Source organism: Urtica dioica, chromosome 2 (assembly GCF_054948205.1).
Source record: "Urtica dioica subsp. dioica isolate 48M chromosome 2, U.dioica_male_clone48M_v1_H2, whole genome shotgun sequence".
In the NCBI taxonomy this organism is placed as follows: domain Eukaryota; kingdom Viridiplantae; phylum Streptophyta; class Magnoliopsida; order Rosales; family Urticaceae; genus Urtica; species Urtica dioica.
In genome coordinates this window covers 55,877,715-55,896,325 of record NC_142757.1, presented here as the reverse complement: position 1 = coordinate 55,896,325, position 18,611 = coordinate 55,877,715, and the positions used below count along the sequence as shown (strand labels likewise).

Sequence of the window (18,611 nt, the reverse complement as noted above, 5' to 3'; positions counted from 1 at the left end):
GATCGTCTTGCATCTTCGCAACACTATGTCGTGTGCATTATTGATGAAACATCTCAATTATGATTTCAATTTTGGTCAAATCATCTACAGTGTTTAACTGATATATATTATATTTAAATAAAAAAAATCTTCTCAGTAGCTGTAGTTATGTATGGGTCTAGTAGGGCATACGTTATTTATGCCTTTGAAGGCAATCTCTTCTCTGTTTTCAACTACATTTCATAAAATAGCATTAGTTAGTCATTTTTTAAGTTAAATAAAACATGTAATTAGTCCTCTCATCACACTGAAAGTAATACGGAAAAAAAACGGCTAAGACAGTCTAAGATAGGGTTTTTATTTTAAACTGGCAAAACATGCACATGACATGATATTTTAATCTAACATACATGTTAGTAGCTAATTAGTACAAAAAAACAAAACAAAAAACAACACAAAATTAAATATCTCATGTATATGGAATTAGTAATGAAACATATTGTTATGTATATACGTGTCTAAAACGATTTTTCAACGCACTTGAGGATAAGAAAGATTTATATATGTTTTTATAAAATAAAAATAAAAAAAAAAACAAAGAAAGACGTGTTTCTTACTTTCTTTGATAAATAAAATTTGAATCTCGGAGATGGGGAATGTTACAATAGGGAATGATATAAAAAATAAAATAAAAATAAAGTTGACTAGAAGTCTAGAACTTTATCTATCTCGGAAAAAGAAAAGTATCCAATCATTCAAAATTCTAAAATTTATTTTTCTTTAAACCTCGGAGATATAATACTTTAATTTTCCCCTGAATGATACAAATAATGATTCTGCAGGACCACCGAAATATACGAAATCTACCTTTACAATTCCTTATTACGAATGAATTATGTTTAAAGCTCAATAATAGTAGATTTGCCTAAACAAACCGAATAACAGGTGTTATTTGGGGGATGGCTTGTAATTATCAAATCTTTTGCTTTAAAAATTTTAATGATTTAGCATATTCATGCGTAAAATACATGTGGATATACTCTTCAAATCTTATCAATATATTGCAAGACAATTCAAAGGGTTGGGCCTTTCATGGTACGACAAATTGGAATTTAGCATATCTTTAGGTCTTGTTGCTTAAAATCACAGTTAGGCGACGTGGTTAATTTGTGTTAATCCATACTTTCCACGTCAGCACAAATGAATTTGTTGCAGAAGTGAATTTCAGGGGGTTTAATATAAAAAAAACTTCAAGGGAGTTAATTTATAAATTTTCAGGATAAAAATATGCAAAATTTTTAAAACGAGTCATAAGTGTAGTAAAAAAAATAGAAGGGAGACCGTCCCTGAGCCTATAGCCCAGGGTGCCTCCGTCTCTTGTAAGGGTGCCGTGACTTGGCAACAAAGTTTGTCGACTTTTTTTTTGGGGATTCATTGACCCGATTCCAAATCTTCTCATCGTCTTGTGCGCGTTTCTTCCTAGATTTTGTTAGGTTTCCACTTTGGCCTCGTGCTTTGCCTCGGCTATTTTAGATGCGGTGGCTTCAATTGCTTTATTTATGAAAGTCATTAGTGAAAAAAACAGACATTAGAATAATTAGGATGTTACAACCCAAAAAAATTGGTTAAGTTGTAATAGCAATTTTTGGGACCATGTTAACCCTCGATTCGATATTTTTTAAAAACGCAACAATTAAGGTCATTCGGATAGTTTCATAGTCGATAACGTTACGGTGCGTTGAATGCTGCAAACAAGTGTATCTAGGGGGGTATGTTTTATTTATTTATTTATTGATTAAAGTTAATTATCAATCTAACCTGGCCGAGACTATGCAAGTAGTAACAAATTTGACCTAATTGCACTATATATTTATAATAAATAAATCAGAAACATGGCAAAGTAAGTTAATTCCTTACACGCTGTTCTTATATCTTGAGTCCGTCCAAACAATTAACGTATATTTAAAGCAACAATAGAGAAGAAAAATTAGAAAAAGAAAAAAAAGAAGATATAGTGAGATCACTAGGAAGTGAGAGTGGAAAGCAGTAGAGTAATAATGAGTGGGCCAATGTAATATGTACATGTAGATAAGCGCGGTAAAGTGGTTATGTCTCATGCATTACTAGTACTACTTGACATTAATATGGATGAGTGAACAGCAGTGTTGTGTTTGAGGCAAGGTTGATTGTACTATAAATACCCCCACACAATCAACCCATACATACACTGATACACCATATCCCTCTCTCTCTCTCTCACTTTCTCACTCTACAGTCGATCGGATATCAGATCAGATGGCGGCGGAGAAGGAGAGCGTGGTGGCGGGGGCGTGGGACTACAAGGGGCGGGAGGCGGAGAGGGCGCGGACGGGGGGCTGGGCGGCGGCGGCCATGATCCTGGGCAGCGAGGCGACGGAGCGGCTGACGACGCTGGGCATCGCGGTGAACATGGTGACGTACCTGACCGCCACCATGCACCTCGGCAACGCCTCCTCCGCCAACACCGTCACCAACTTCCTCGGCACCTCCTTCATGCTCTCCCTCCTCGGCGGCTTCCTCGCCGACACCTTCCTCGGCCGCTACCTCACCATCGCCATCTTCACCACCGTCCAAGCCCTAGTACGTAATTCAACTCTTCAACCACCGTTAATTAATTACCTCACACACTCATTACTAACAATCTATATATATATCTCTCTCTCTACGTACTGCTAGGGCGTGACGATCCTCACGATATCGACGGTGGTGCCGGGGCTGAGGCCGCCCAAGTGCGTGGCCGGCGAGGCGTGCGTGCCGGCCGACGGGAAGCAGATGATGGTGCTGTACGTGGCTTTGTACATGACGGCGCTGGGGACGGGCGGACTGAAGTCGAGCGTGTCGGGGTTCGGGTCGGACCAGTTCGACGACGAGGACAAGGAGGAGCGGAAGATGATGACGGACTTCTTCAACTGGTTCTTCTTCTTCATCAGCATCGGCTCTTTGGCGGCGGTGACGGTGCTTGTGTACATCCAAGACCACCTCGGCCGCGACTGGGGCTACGGAATCTGCGCCGCCGCCATCCTCCTGGGCCTGCTGGTGTTCCTGGCCGGGACCCGCCGCTACCGCTTCAAGAAGCTCGCCGGAAGCCCACTCACTCAGATCGCCGCCGTCTTCGTCGCCGCCTGGAGGAAGCGACACCTCTCCCTGCCCTCTGACGCCAAGAACACGCTTCCGCATTCGAACCAGTTCCGGTTAGTATGCATTCACTGCTTTGCGTTCCGTTGCAACATTTTTTATCTAGGTTAAAGATACCTAGACCTGATCCAACGTTAATTATTATTACTATATTAATCTAAACACCGTAATTTAATCACAGATAAGATTCTGTAGCCCATTAATTAATTACTTTAATGAATATATTGCTTGTTCGGTTTATACATGTTAAGGAAAAGTATTATCGGTGTCCTAAGATTATTGCGATGAATAGTCCACAATATATATCTATAAGATGAAAAATATAAACATGTGTTATTTTGGGATAGTGACCTGGGTCATATATATATATATAGAGAGAGAGAGAGAGAGAGGAGGGTGACAACCAGAGTAGGGTTATCTTGATGCTGGGATGGGGTATATATAATTAATTATTGAGATTTGAGACGCTGAAGATCTAAAAGAAAATGCAATTGTACTCAACCATTATTGTGTGTGCATATATATATATATTTATATTTATATTTATATTTATCTTTATATATATATATATATATATATTAGCTAAAAGACAAAGAGCGTGAACTCAAATGGACAGCCAATAAAAATCTGTTATGGCTGGTTCTAGTAAGGTGAATCCGTAGGTTTTTATAATTAGGTCACCTTTTGATCGTAAAAGATGACTATTATGTGAGAGACGTGTCTTGGAAATATCCTAAGGACAGGAGCCCAAGTTTTGACAAAGAAACAAAAACGATTAACTAGGGAGGATCTCATCTTCTATATTTGACTAATGAATTCATTTTTTTTTTTTTTTTGCATGATAAATAATCCAATAGTTGTTTAATAATGTACATCCAATTGTCGTATTCCTGCCATCCTCACACCAATTAAAGCGCACAGCACAATGCCAGTTGGCCGAGTGCCACGCGTCAAACCTCACACATGGCAGCAATAATAATGACCCCTCTCCTAACGCAATAATTTGTATGTGTACAGATCACACATAGTTATTCTAGGAAACTAAAAAATTAAATATTTTTCTATTCTATCACATATATATATATATATAGTAGATGGGTAGATAGATAGATGCTCTGAACGGTCTATGTTATCACAAATCAAGTAGAAAAAAAAAAGAAACAACCAAGTTTGTGGTGATGCGAAAAAGAATCAAAAGGGAATCACGAGGGATTCAACGTGAGATCTGCTTATGGGTTGGGATTCTATGCATCGAATCACGCCATTTTTGTCTATTTTTTTTTTGTAGTATCATTAATATGAATCACGGACACACTGTAACTAAGTGATTGGGCTGACCAACCCACTAGCCCTGACACTTCCCCTTAGCTACTCGAATGATCTACCACGTGTGCAAGAAGAAGTATAATAAAGTAAAGTAGTTTGATTGATCATGTGATACACAATTTGATATGATTATGGATGAGATGAGTGCTAATAATGAATGACATTATTTGCGATGAGATAGATTGTTGGACAAGGCATGCATAAAGGGGAGTGGAAACGGGCGGGAAAGCAAGTGGAGCCTATCGAGCGTGAGTGACGTGGAAGAAGTGAAGTCGGTGTTGCGAATGTTGCCGATTTGGGGCACCACCATCATATTTTGGACGGTGTACGCCCAAGTGGTGACCTTCTCCGTCTCCCAGGCCGCCACCATGGACCGCCACGTCCTCGGCTCCTTCCACATCCCACCCGCCTCCCTCACCGTCTTCTTCGTCGCCAGCATCCTCGTCACCGTCCCCATCTACGACCGCCTCATCGTCCCCGCCACGTCATCGCTCCTCGGGAACCCCCACGGCCTCACGCCTCTCCAGCGCATCGGTGTTGGCCTCGTCATGTCCATCTTCGCAATGGTGGCCGCCGCCCTCATCGAGCTCAAGCGCCTCTCGGCCGACCCGGCGACTCATCACCTCTCCGTGTTCTGGCTCGTCCCTCAGTTCCTTCTGGTGGGGTCCGGCGAGGCCTTCACCTACATCGGCCAGCTCGACTTCTTCCTCCGGGAGTGCCCCAAGGGGATGAAGACCATGAGCACCGGGCTGTTTCTGAGCACGCTCTCGCTCGGCTTCTTTCTCAGCTCCTTCCTCGTCGCCGTCGTCCACAAGTTCACCGGCGACCGCCACGCCTGGCTGGCCGATGACCTGGACAAGGGCAAGCTCTACAACTTCTATTGGCTGCTGGCCGTGCTCAGCGCCCTCAATCTGCTGGTCTACCTCGTCTTTGCCAACTGGTACGTCTACAAGGACGACACCCTCGCTGACCAACACTTTGACCAACAAATCGACCTTGTTTGACATTATTCACTTAATTATATTACGTGTACACTACTTACTACTACTACTACATATACACTACGTACCATATATAGAGAGAGAGCGAACGAGACAGAAATTAAGCATATGGGATATGAAATTTTCAGTATTTGAACTCCACGTACGTACGTACACTCATATTAATTTCCAATGTCAATGTTCACCACTAGTCTCTACTAATGAATTATTATATATTAGGCTCGTCATCATATTGTTTGAGTATGCAAAATATGGATGGAAGGATAAATAAACGTGAGAGTCGATCTATTTAACAAGATTAATCAGCCATCTATACACGACTGAGCTCTATTACGTACGCCTTTGTATGTAAACTTTGATATTTCATCGTTTAAGCTACACAGCAACAACGTTGCTTATTAGTAAGCATGCACTAATTGTGTAATTTTATATTTGATCGTTTTGCTTGAATACATATTTCGCGACGCAAGAGATGTGAAACAGTACTTGATAGTATATAGGAGATTACGGCTCGCTTTATTCAGTATTTATCTATTAGAAATTAGCAAAATCGATTAGCAAATAAAAAATAGATTTGGATTGCAAAATTTCAATTAATTACTACATCATTAAAATAAATTAATCTGTTTACAATTTTAAAATCAAATTTTTTTTTAAATCAATTTAGTGCACATTTGGACTATTTCACTAAATTAAGACAAATTTTGAATATTTTGCAAATTCATAACTTTAAATTAGTTATTTAACTATATCACATTTTTAAAATTAGTAATAGTATTGATAGGTATTCATTTAAATATATGTCAGACGAATATTTTTGTAGTAATATTAACTCCTAAATATTTAAAAACAGGGACATAAAAAAGAGATAAAAAAAAGAGAGCCAGAATCTGTATTCCATAAAGAATGTTATCTATTATGATAAAGAAAATATTAAATATTGAATCATGAGAGAGGCTAGATTCGAAGAAATTACTTGTGGTTTTTTAAAATTCAATTTTGGGACGTGACGCGTGCAAGTTGGTCTCTACCTAACAGGCAAAACTAGACTAAAAACAATAACTAGTACTGATTCTCTCTGTTCATTTACCCCTACTTTTTGTATCCTATCGTCACTATTATATTATCGATCCGCCGTTGGAATCATTCATTACGATACGAAATATTTGAATAAAAAAAAATAATTCATCAGCAAGTTGCAAAAACTAATTGATATATGTATTTACATCGCGGCATCAAACAGCATATAGATAAACTCGAGAGAACATGATGTTTTAGATATACCAAAAACAATATTATTAATCGTTATGTGAAGAAGATATGTTATAGTTTGTTTTTATGTCTGAGAAACACCATGACTTGGCACTAATTCACCTATTTTAACATTATTTAAAATATAATACATATATACATACATATATATATATATATATATATATATATATATATATATAGTTCATTGATGCACATCAGCTGGAATATCGTATTTAATAATTAAAAAAACAATTATTAATATCCTACAAAAGCAGTGTTGTCCCATAGCTGGTTAACAACGAATCGTCCACCATTAATTAGACGCATGTGTTGCACCTATATACGTATTTGTATATGAATATATCCGTATCTACAAATTAACATATCTCTTCTACGTACGCCAATAATTCATCAATAATTCAGTGGTCCAATATTTTTTTTAGGTACAATCCTACAAATGGGATAGGTAAAATATGCGTTACTTTCTAGTGAAATGACCAGTATGAATTAATTAATTTTGTATCGTTGTGCTGAAAGAAGTTTGTGACTTAGTCACGCGCGTGTGTGTGTAGTTAATCAGTTTATGGGTCGAAGGTGCATCACTATTGTCGCTACTCAATCCTTTCCACTTCTTAATACTCAACACACATCTTTCATTATTGCCTAACCTTGTTGAAAATTGTGGAACGAGACAAAATCGTATGTGAATATAAAGGTAATATGGTCAATTTCCAAACGACATGATGTCCTCAATAATGTTTGAAATTGCAGACTTAACCATTGATTGCTAAAGATGAAGAAAAAGTATCGCATTCGTTATGACTTTCATGTGTTTTATAAATTCTAATAAAATTGTGAATGAATTCATTCTTTGTTTTTCTGTATTTTGGGGGAAGGTGGAGTAAGGACGGGTCACTTAAGCCTAGAGTCGCAGCAATAGTGCTGCGGCGTTTTATTTTTTGTTCGAAACAAATTGCCAAAACGCTAGAAAAGCAGTGCCGTGGTAATGCGACGTGGAAAGTTCTTACAAAAATTCTCAAGTCCCGTTTCTTCTTATATAAAAATGAGAGCCCTAAACTCTTGAACGGTGGAGATCACTAAAGAAAGGAGGCGTTTTTAAGACTTAGACGTGAAGATCATCACCGGAGACGAAATGTTTTTATATTCAGAAGTTGCAATGTATTATATCATTACTGTCTACAATTGATTGAGGATTACTTGCGAGTGGGACGCAATGCATCGCGAGCAACACCATATTTTGTTGGGTTATTAAGTTATATAGCCACACGGTTATAGTGAATTGAGAAATAGCCCACCTTTCGTTAATTTCTTGTAAATAGCCAAGTTAACTTATTAACAGATTAATAAAAGACTTATTTAATACGGTCAAACATGTAAAAAAAAGATAGTTAATAGGCTGCCACGTATGCAAGTTGGCTATTTACAAAGTATTTAACAAAGGTTGGCTAATTTACAATTACTATAATTTAGGTGGCTTACGTAGCCAATTTTTTGTATTTTGCTTGTAGAGGAATTTATTTGCAAGTTCTCATGCAAATTGGCTAGTAGTACTTGGTATCAGATGAGGCCCAAACCAAATTATGGCCCAATCCACAGGCCAACATGTCTCTTATGTTAGAAATGGGTCAACTTTGACGGGTGGTAAATTTTGACTTGCATGTCGGAGTAGAATGAAAAAGTCATCAAAACCTACCATTCCTAAAGTAAGAGAAAATAATACCATTGTTACAACTTGTTTATTATTGATGGCAAAAAGATACTGCTTAAATTAATCGGTACTCCGAAGAAATTTTGGTCTTATTTATTTTTATTTTTTTATTTGTCATTTTTCTTCAATACTTTTCGCTCAAACTATTCATGGGATATTCTTTCACTTGTAAGCTCTTTAGAGCAGTGTTATCAAACACTTCTAATAGTGACAATTTGGTGCCTGATATCTGCTATTTATCCGAAATCTGGTTAGATAAGATATATCTGATATCTTGGACTTGGAATATGTTTACTTAGTTTCCTATTCCTTACTAATTGATTTCTACTCGAGTCCTTTCGGCTCTACCAAGATTCAATACTAAGCAAGCTCACCAAAACTACAAAACTGAATGAATTAACCAGTATATACCGTAATAGACTTGTATGCTTCGGAAATAGGTGAAGAAGAAAGGATCGATAGAATCTGCAATTGTATTGTTTTTACTTACTTTTCGCAATGGCCTTTAAAAAGGTTGCGAGAATTATCAATGATTCCACTTTTATTTGTAGGAAGAGAAAAATGAGGTACAAATAAATGTGGAACTAAAATATGAGTGTTAGCCAAGGGCTAGCACAAGCCAACACTCCAATGATAATGACCAACCAAATCGCAGCCGCGGTGTTAGACATTCTAAGGGGGTCAGTTAGTTGTGTGACTCGCAAACCTTGTAATCTGAGTCCGCAAGTAAAGTCGTCTCACGAGGATTCAAGGGGGATATGATCTTGATCAAACTCGCCAAAAATGTGGGGACAATCATCCCATATTCCCCGATCACGAGCCTCCCAATATCCGCCCGAGTATCGAAACGCTCCTTCTTCGCCTTCTCTCGCAAACCATCTCGGCTTCCACCCACTCTCTTGTAGCTTCCTTGACTGCATCGTAAGATATAAAGCTCACTTGAGAGAGAGAGAGAGAGAGCAATGCATTGCATTGCATTGCATTTCATAGTCCATACCATTCTTTGCCTCTTCTCCAAGCGCTGCTTCTCGGCGTTGGCCTTGTCGTATTCTCCGTTCTCGAGATGCCGTTGGTCGGGTCTCAGCCTGGAATCCGTGGGCGGGAGTTTCTCCTTTAATCCGTGATCAAATACCCGAACGTCAGACAAAGCTATACCAAACCAATTCAAGATCCGTGATCAACGCAAGAAAGAGACAACTTATCTAATCCTCGTTAATTCCCGACCGTACCTGCAACTCCGGCGTCAGCTCGTTCAACGTTATCGCAAACGACGTCAAGTTGTAGCGCGTCAGATTCTGAGGAGCCTTTGTCCTTTTCCACAACAGCGTCGCTTCTGCCGACGACGGGCCGCTTCCGTCCCCACTCGAACTCCAGTACATGCTATCGTCCCACTTCCCAAACACCGAAGCGTGTTTCTTTCCGGAAGCATCTTCAACGAATCCGCTGACCTGAAACCAACATTTGTATTATTATTATATCAGATAAAGCAGACGCTTTTTCCTCTATTGCGCAAGCGATCACTAACCTGGCGAGGATTTCGGTCAAGAAGTGACTGCTCTTTGAACTTGAGCTTGCACGAGTACTGGCGATTTCCCCGGATATCCATGATTCCGTGGTGGTCACAGTACACTTTGCCAAGGATAAGGTTATAAATGGTTGTTGTAACCTATGATGATAATGTACAACAGACATGAGTGATCTTTAGTGTATAAATAAAAAAATAAAAAAATGAAGCAACACAGTATAGCTGTATACTACCCACACAACCAGACCTTGTTCCACCGGAAAACTTCTCCGTCGTCGAATTCGAGGGACAGATCTCCAACGGGGTCGAGCTGAATCGAGCGCCCCCAGAACTTGGTACGGATGTTGCTTTCGGCCCAGAACTTCCATCCCCGGCCTTCGCAGTGGCAGGCGATCAGAGTCGGGTGGTGGCTCACCTGTTTCCGAAACCCGCCGTATCATTTAAAAAAAGCATTCGACGGAAAACGGAAAGTAACAGAGACGATGCGATCGAGAATGGAACGCACCTTCTCGGAGAAGAAACGGATTCCCTTGTCGGGGAAATCGGCTTCGTACGTTTCCCCCAACAGAGGGTTAAACGGCTTGCAGTGCCGACCTTCCGACGAAGCATAAGCCGACACCGCAAACGCCGCGACGTTCAGCGCTCTCTCCAAGCTGTTCCCCTGAAAAAAAAAAAAAAAAAACCCATAAACCAGTGCCTCTCTCCCGTTCAAAAGACATTCTTCTCATTAATATTAGAAAGCCGTGTTTTAGAGTGTATATACCGCTTTTCCAAACTCATAGGCGCGATCGAGAAGATAAGAGTATTCCATGTCTTCGCAGCATTTCTGGAGAGAGGAGATGGGCTCGTTGAAGAAGACGGGGAGGCAAACGCGGGTCAAGTCTTTGCCGACGTTGTCCTTGATCATGCTCCACAGGCTCACCCCTTTTTCCTTCTCCGCCGGCTCCGGAAGCTTCTTTCTTCTCTCCATCTCCGTCTCGATCTCCGTTCCGTTCACGCCGGAGAAGCTCTCGACAGAGTCGTAAAAGGCCGCCTCATGATCTTCCTCCCACGCCTCCTCTTGCTTCTCGATATCCTCCGACGACTCCGTCGTGCTACATTCTATAACCCCAAAAAAAAAAAAAACATTACTTTTTCGGTCAAACCTATAACACTGAAAAAGCTCAACTTTCTTACTTACCACTGTATTTTCCACGTCCTATGCTTGAAAACCCCCTGATCCCAGAAGCCGAAGGCTGCGGATGGATATAGAGATTACACGCGTTCAATAAAAAAGTAAAAAGATTCTAAAATTGGCGTGAATGGATAGAGATTTACGTAAGCATACCTGGAATCGGGTGAGAGAGTGAAGCAGAGAAGAAGAAGAGGAAGAAGAGCTGTGGTTGAGATGCGATTGGGATTGTAAGTGGGAGAACTCGGCGAGCATGATTTGCTCGCACTCTTTCACGGCAGTCTCGGAGAGGCCCTCTTCCACCAGCCTCTTTCTCAGCCGCTCCGTCGACACCGACAAGCTCTTCGACGACAAACCGCCCTCGCTCACCGACCTTCTCAGAGGAAACAGGCTTCGCGTCGAAAGCAGAGCCTGAACCCACGCCTCTCTCTCTCCCTTCGACCCACTTCTCAGGTGCAGAGTCTTTGTCGCCGTCGATATGTAGAATCGCCGCTCGTCCGATTTGCTCTCCCGAAACGATGAGATCTGTGATTTTTTTTTTTTTTTTTTGGGAGGATTTTATCGTAAGTGAATCTGTTTTTTTAGGTGGGGGGTTTTGCTATTTCCTAGTTCAGATGATAAAGATTGAACCTTTATCGATCCACTTTTTTTCAAGAGTGATTCAATTGTAGTTAGCGCTAAGCTTACACAAAGTCACAAACAAGCAAACAACCTAGTAAGTTTACTCCTTCTAAATATGATGACAAACATCATTATACCTAGAATTCAACGTCATGGGGTTTGATTTGATCAGATCTACCACTTTTACTTTTAGGATATACCAATTTTGAAAAAAATAATACTTTAGTATATGCTTTTTAAAGCCACTAGCTATGCATAAACCAATTTTAGCAAAACAAAAACCAAAATAATAGTAATAATAATATTAAAAGATCCAATCTTTGAATAATGTGTATAGAAGATGAGGCCCACGTAATAATAATAGCAAGTAAAGAGGCAAGAAGAGAATATGAAGTTACCCAAATTAATTTGATATGCAAAACAAGATTGTATATAGTATTGTTGGTGCGCATAATATTTCTCTGTCTTTAGTATATAATATAATATATGTATATATACACAATTCCCATGGTCCGATCAGAGGCGTAGAGAGAGACAGCACACGGTATTGTTTATTTTTGTGGTGTTACTTGAAAAGTATAATGAGAAATGAAAATGAGGTTCTTGGATGAGATCTGATTGCAAGAATACCTTGAGGTGGACGATGGAGAGGGTCTTGTGGTGGCGGCGGCGAGAGTAAGGTGCGGCGGAGAGATCGCCGATGAGGCGGAGATTGGGATCATCGGCGGCGGCGAGAGTGGTGTGAATCTTGGCGTAGGAGAGGACGCCGGAGCGGAGCATGAACCATCGCCACCTCCACCCTTTGCCGTAATTGGTCCATTTCTGCAGCACCCCCGCCACCTCCGACCCCTCCGCCGCCGCGCCGTTCGGAGACGACTCCGCCGCCGCCACGGAGATGCAGCACAGCGGATGATTCATTCCTCACTCCTCCTTCCACACATATACATATCACTTGTTACAAAACCCACACCATTGTGTTTATAGATATATATATACACTCTAAAAGAGAGAGAGAGAGAGAGAGAGAAGAGGAGAGATTCGATCGATCGCTTGTTATTTATAATAACAAACCTGCACGACGTCGCTTCTGAACTATATATTCATAAATATACTACTCATTTTTCCACCAAAAAAAAAAGGAATAAATTAATCGGATGAGTGAGTTGATGGCAAAGTATATACGCAATAGTATATACGGATGAGTGTATGAATGAAAGTGAAACTATAGTATGGAATGGATATATGTATAATCGCGTGTGGTGATGAGATTCAGAAGAGTAAGAGTGTTTGGTCTTAGGTGGGTGGCAGAATGGTAATTTGGTGTGTGTGGACGATCTGTGACTTCTGTTTTGGAGCTGAGGGACCCTCCCTCGATCCATCTCCTTATTAATCACATCTCTGTCTTTTTATTTCTTTTAATTCTGGCTATGCCTAAATATATATATATATATATATATATATATATATATATATATATATATATATATAATTAGGAATATCTATCCTACGTCAATTGACCACTACGATAATTTAATTTATTGGCCATTATTATGATTTGTTTATTTAATCCGTGAGAATATTCATTTCAAGCAAGATTGAAATCTCAAGCGAGTTCTTGTTTCTAGCAGAGGTGCATGAGCGAGTTGTGAATAACTCGTAAATTGGTTTGTTTCTTGCGATATTTTTCGCACTCAATATCTCACGAGAATTTTGCTTCGGAGAATCTGCCTCGGCCATGACTAGATCTTGCTTCTTTTCGCGCGAGTCCGGTGTTTCTCGTTCCACCGGTGTACAATCTTCAAAATTCGCAGCTTACCCCAAGTCTCACAAGGCAAGTTTCAAGATCTAAATTTTTTGGAGTTTGTACTTGATTCTTTAGGTTTTTTTATAAGATTTTAAGCTTGATTTGAGTTTTCAAGACATCTGGCTAACTAATCATGAAAACTATTCAAAGTTTTAATTAATATAAAATAGTCAAATAATATAATTAATCTCAAAAGCAAATATTCATTTTTCCACCAAAAAGCTATTAAAAAGGTCATACAATACACATGGTCAACCCCCGATGTAGTTACAAGTCACATAAAAATATATATAAATTGTAGACTTTTGAAAAAACTTGTAAATTTAAACCAAATGAAGATTCAAAACATTAGATTCTAAACAAAAATATATAAATATAAAACAAAAAATTGGCTACATAAGCCACCTAAACTATAAGAATTGTAAATTAGCCAAACATTTGGTAAATACTTTGTAAATAGCCAACTTGCATATGTGGCAGCCTATTAACTACCTAAAATATATGTTTGACTGTGTTAAATAAGTCTTTTATTAATCTGTTAATAAGTTTAATTGGCTATTTACAAAAAATTAACTAAATGTGGGCTATATCTCAATCCACTATATCCGTGTGGCTATATAGCTTAATAACTCAATATAAAATTGACAACGTAAATATAATTAACATTGATGTGATGAACAAAACATGAAACTCAAATACTAATAAAAAATGAACAATATAAATATTCAATACATTAAATTTTAAACTATGATCAGTATTAGCATGAAATTGGTGAATTAAATATGAAAATTTCAACATTGTTAAATATGTAATAATAAAATTACTTAGTGTATAACAAACCTTAACTAATATTAATTAATAAATTTGTTTGAAGATTTAATTCCTTATGTTCGTTCTCTACAATGTGGTAGCATTTTTATGCCCATCAAACTATTTAAAGCTGAGAAATGCTGCTAATTAAGTCAAACGTATTGAATATATAACATGTAATATATATTACAAACTAAGTAGGATTAATTTATTATAAGATCTTGGAAAATCTGCATGAACTCAACCGAAAAGCTAGCTATTAGATCTCTGTCCATCCCTAGGTGCTTTACTATCCAAGCAAAGCAACTATATTGACAAACTTCTACTTAATCATATAGTATACTTCATTAATAATGCTTCATATTGCACGCAATGATGGGAACATTGTATTCGGCAAATGTGTATGTCTTCTTGAAAATCGAAGCTAATTAATTGCACACTTTAAGAAACTATAAGTTTTTAGGGAAATACTCGTAATAAACTAAATAATGCATTTTTTTCTTCATTGTATTATTCATATGTTATTATGAGGTACAAGTTGTAATCATAATAAACCGGAAGTTTGTGATTTTGTATCCAATATTATTGTAATAAAGGTGTCTACTTGTGTTTACTCAGAGATAATATATTAATGTCGAGAAAATGAGTGTGACAAGTTATTCAGATGCAATAGACAAGTTATTAAGTTATTCAATGCATACAAAGTAAAGATACAAGTCATTGTTAATCTAGCTTGGTGGAATGTCACCTAAATTTATAGGGTTGTAGTCTAGTGAAAAAAAATCACTAATAAATAAGTAATCTATAATACACAATAATCTTATATGAATTATCACATCTTCAAAACCTTTTTATTATGGGTAATTAAGCTATATAGCCTCCTGAAAATATACAATTTATTTTTAGCCCACATTTTGTTAATAAATGGTAAATAGCCAGGAGGATTTATTTACAGCCAAAATATGACTAGCTAGACTACCCTTTTGTTTTCCCGCCCAGTTTCTTTCAATATTTACACGTAATCAAGTCAAATATTTGGTTATTAATGCTCGCGAATATCAAGGAGGTAATTATAACCGTGTAGCTGCGTTCACACTTAACCACAATCGCTCCCATTTATAGTTTTAAAAAAAATGAAAGAGAACCGAGAGAGAGAGAGAGGAGCCGAGAGAGAGATCGAGGGAGTGAGAGCTCGAGGAAGAAGAGAACGCTCGACCGGACCACCACCAAACACCCCGTCATGAGCGGACCCAAAACCCGCGCGCGCTCGGACCGGGGAGTCGCCGGGAGTTGCCGAGAAGAGATTGACGAGGAGTTCGGCTGGAATCAAAGAGGACCGTCGGAATGGAATTCATCAAATTGAGAAGGTATTTCCCATGAAAATTCATCAAATTGAGAAGGTATTCATCAAAGAGAACCGTCGGAATTCAAGAGATTGATTTTTTTTTCTCGTGCTCCCTGTTTGAATTTTCCGAGAAGAGAAGAACCTGCGTCCAAAGGTCCTGATCGATATTATGGACTCCGCGAAAAACAGTTTTTTTTTTTCAGTATGTTCGTGTAAATAGAACTCATATTTACAGTATATTCGTGTAAATACGAAGCTTATTTACAGTATATTCATTGTAAAAACAAAGCATATTTACAGTATATTCACTGTAAATACAAAGCTTATTTACAGTATAATCGCGTATTTGCACTGAAAAAAAATTCTGGAAATATTTTGAGCACGAAAATTCTGGAATTTATGAATATATGGAAGACAAATAATAGCAATGAATGAAGAATATATTTACAGATTTTATCCATAATTAATTGCACGAAAATAGAAACTAATTACCTAAAGTCAACGCCGAAAATTTCCAAATACATAACAATTAATGGTTGAGAACTTTCAAAATCTGCTCAAGTTTCAAATTTCAAATTTGAAAGCTTCCCTATTCGGTTTCAATATTTAATTCGAAATTAAAAAAAAAAACTGCCTAATTAAAATAGCGTAAGGGCAAAAATGTAAAACTAACTCAATTAATAAGCTGCCACGTAAGCAAGATGGATATTTACGGGAAATTAACGAAAGGGTGGCTAAAATTAAATTGCTACACATTCCGTGGCTTAAGCAGCCAATTATTTGTTTTATTATATTGCTACACGAATTCCAACCCAAGCTCTCCTGAATCCGAGTTCTCTTAACTTCAGCTTAAACACTCACTCGAGTGTTTGTTTCTTACAATTTCAATGAAAGAATTATAGACCTATTATCTATCACTCACAAGATGGAACACAAGATAGAGATACACGCATCAACCAACCCGCTATTTCTTGACTTGCTAGTCGTACACGCCCAAGAACCAAAAATATATGAAGAATGCTTCGAAAAAAACCAACATGCATAGATTATCTCTTTTATAATGGTCCACATGAATGGAAGTTGAGTTTGGTTTCCCAAACAAAAAAACGTGTAGAAATATTCGAAGAAGATCTTGTGCATATATGTACTCTTGAACAAAACTAGAAACTTTCCAAAGATATCGAACCAAACAAAATATCTTAGGATCTGAATACAATAGCCAAGATGTCTCAAGATATTGAGGATCATGTTAAGAGATATCTTGCCAATAATACTTTGCAGCTGATAAAAATAAAGTGGTGGAATCATTTCAACCAACCAAGTCATTGATGTGAAAATAAGAAGTCGAATAAAATTGTGGATTAATCATTTCGGCATAAAATTATAAGGCATATGAGACACATTTTTTTTAAAGAGCCACTATAATAGATGTATATAAACTAACGAAATCGCAATATCTTTGACCTAAGTAAGTATTTTCGAATGCCATAGAGCATACAAAAATATAAATTCGATACAGAATTCTATCGACTTGTCATTTAATCATATTGAATATAATATTGGGATAGATTTTTTATCCTAGGATTACCTAAATGATAATATTTTGAAAATGGAAAAATTAAGACAAATTTATGATTGAACTCTTTTTCCTTAGCGTTCACGGGCAATATTTTATGTTCCATCAAAATTTTCATGATCATACAATGTAAAGCATTCCAGTTTTGCAATTGAATCCGTCATGAAAACAAATCGTCCATGCGAAACTAAATTAATGAGAGTAAAATGCGGATTTTTTAGTTCCACTTAAATGCGCAATCGTTCCATCCATAAAATTCCAACATATGTTCGAGGTGATATCCAAAACTGTAACAAGCAGAATTTTACGTTCCATCCGAATTTTCCATTCTATTTGAATGCGCATGGTTATATATGTACAATATATAATGAGCAATGGCTATACAATGGGCCACATTGTACGTTGCGGCATTGAATATATGAACTGATAAAGTGGTGGCAAAAGCGGAGCAAAAAATGATACATCATATTATGATCATAATAAGTATATATATATATATATATATATATATATATATATTATATATGATGTATACAAGGTATTAAAAATGTGGGTTTAACTCACACTCCTAAGTTAGTTTAAGAGTGAAGATTGGATGTCACACACTTCTAATGAGTCCATTGCTAAAGTACCAATTAATTTGGGACATTCTAATACAATGCATAATATATTTAGTTCACATTAATAGTTAATACACACGCACATGCATATACAAATATTACCTATATATATATATATATATATATATATTCAAAATGAAAGAGGAAGCCCGGGGAGTGGAAGACTGAGTTACATGATATATATATATATATATATATATATATATATATATATATATATATATATCACCCAAATTAGTCCACTTTATTACTTACTATTAGCTAGTCGTGATGCTATATACCATTTTTTTAATTCTTGAAATTACTCTGTAGACAGACGATAGTATGGTCAGTCATATATTTATAACTAATACATTACTGAGAACAAAAATCGGAGAATCCAGAACAGAGGTTATATGTAATGCAAGAATTTTCTTGAATTATTGTGTTGTTATTATATATGCACAAGACTTGAATTTATGAAAAGAAAAGAAAAAAAAAACCTACAATAACCTCTTTTTCTCCTTTTATTTTTTTGGACAGCAAACAAAGTCGAAACTAAAAATTACAATGATTTCAGAAACTTCACGTGGATCAACTTATTTGACCTAATCAGAATCATAATTTGTCTCAGTATCGGTGGTCCTCTTCTCTGATTTCTTTCTTACCAAAAACTAAAAATATCATTCAGTTTTGT

The 18,611-nt window shown here is 37.4% G+C and overlaps 2 protein-coding genes across 3 annotated transcripts; one reads left to right on the top strand and one right to left on the bottom strand.

Moving 5' to 3' along the window:
• The first annotated feature begins 2,098 nt into the window (after positions 1–2,098).
• LOC149405934 (protein NRT1/ PTR FAMILY 6.3-like) lies at positions 2,099–5,787 on the top strand. The gene is made up of 3 exons (XM_089600766.1): positions 2,099–2,598; positions 2,695–3,209; positions 4,661–5,787. The coding sequence occupies exons 1-3, from the start codon at positions 2,275–2,277 to the stop codon at positions 5,481–5,483; spliced, it is 1,662 nt and encodes a 553-aa protein (XP_089456892.1). The 5' UTR covers positions 2,099–2,274; the 3' UTR covers positions 5,484–5,787.
• A 3,089-nt stretch (positions 5,788–8,876) lies between these two features.
• Positions 8,877–12,814, bottom strand: ORP2A (OSBP(oxysterol binding protein)-related protein 2A). 2 transcript variants are annotated; one of them, XM_089600750.1, is made up of 10 exons: positions 12,411–12,806; positions 11,316–11,684; positions 11,169–11,223; positions 10,752–11,089; positions 10,494–10,649; positions 10,236–10,403; positions 9,989–10,129; positions 9,693–9,911; positions 9,461–9,574; positions 8,877–9,377 (listed from the first exon to the last, which is right to left on the bottom strand). In XM_089600750.1, the coding sequence occupies exons 1-10, from the start codon at positions 12,696–12,698 to the stop codon at positions 9,201–9,203; spliced, it is 2,025 nt and encodes a 674-aa protein (XP_089456876.1). In that variant the 5' UTR covers positions 12,699–12,806; the 3' UTR covers positions 8,877–9,200. The 2 variants fall into 2 exon arrangements, 1 of the variants encoding a protein (XP_089456876.1); XR_016293788.1 differs by having other exon boundaries at positions 9,203–9,377; positions 9,461–9,612; positions 12,411–12,814.
• Positions 12,815–18,611: the final 5,797 nt, after the last annotated feature.

Bases quoted from the DNA above. Each gene is read 5' to 3' on its own strand.
- LOC149405934 (XM_089600766.1), top strand. From the start codon at position 2,275: ATGGCGGCGGAGAAGGAGAGCGTGGTGGCGGGGGCGTGGGACTACAAG. The intron at 2,599-2,694 runs GTACGTAATTCA...ACGTACTGCTAG, and splicing joins TCACCACCGTCCAAGCCCTA to GGCGTGACGATCCTCACGAT. The intron at 3,210-4,660 runs GTTAGTATGCAT...GCGATGAGATAG, and splicing joins CCGCATTCGAACCAGTTCCG to ATTGTTGGACAAGGCATGCA.
- ORP2A (XM_089600750.1), bottom strand. From the start codon at position 12,698: ATGAATCATCCGCTGTGCTGCATCTCCGTGGCGGCGGCGGAGTCGTCT. The intron at 10,130-10,235 runs GTCTGGTTGTGT...TTATCATCATAG, and splicing joins AAGTTTTCCGGTGGAACAAG to GTTACAACAACCATTTATAA. The intron at 9,575-9,692 runs GTACGGTCGGGA...CACGGATTAAAG, and splicing joins AGCTGACGCCGGAGTTGCAG to GAGAAACTCCCGCCCACGGA.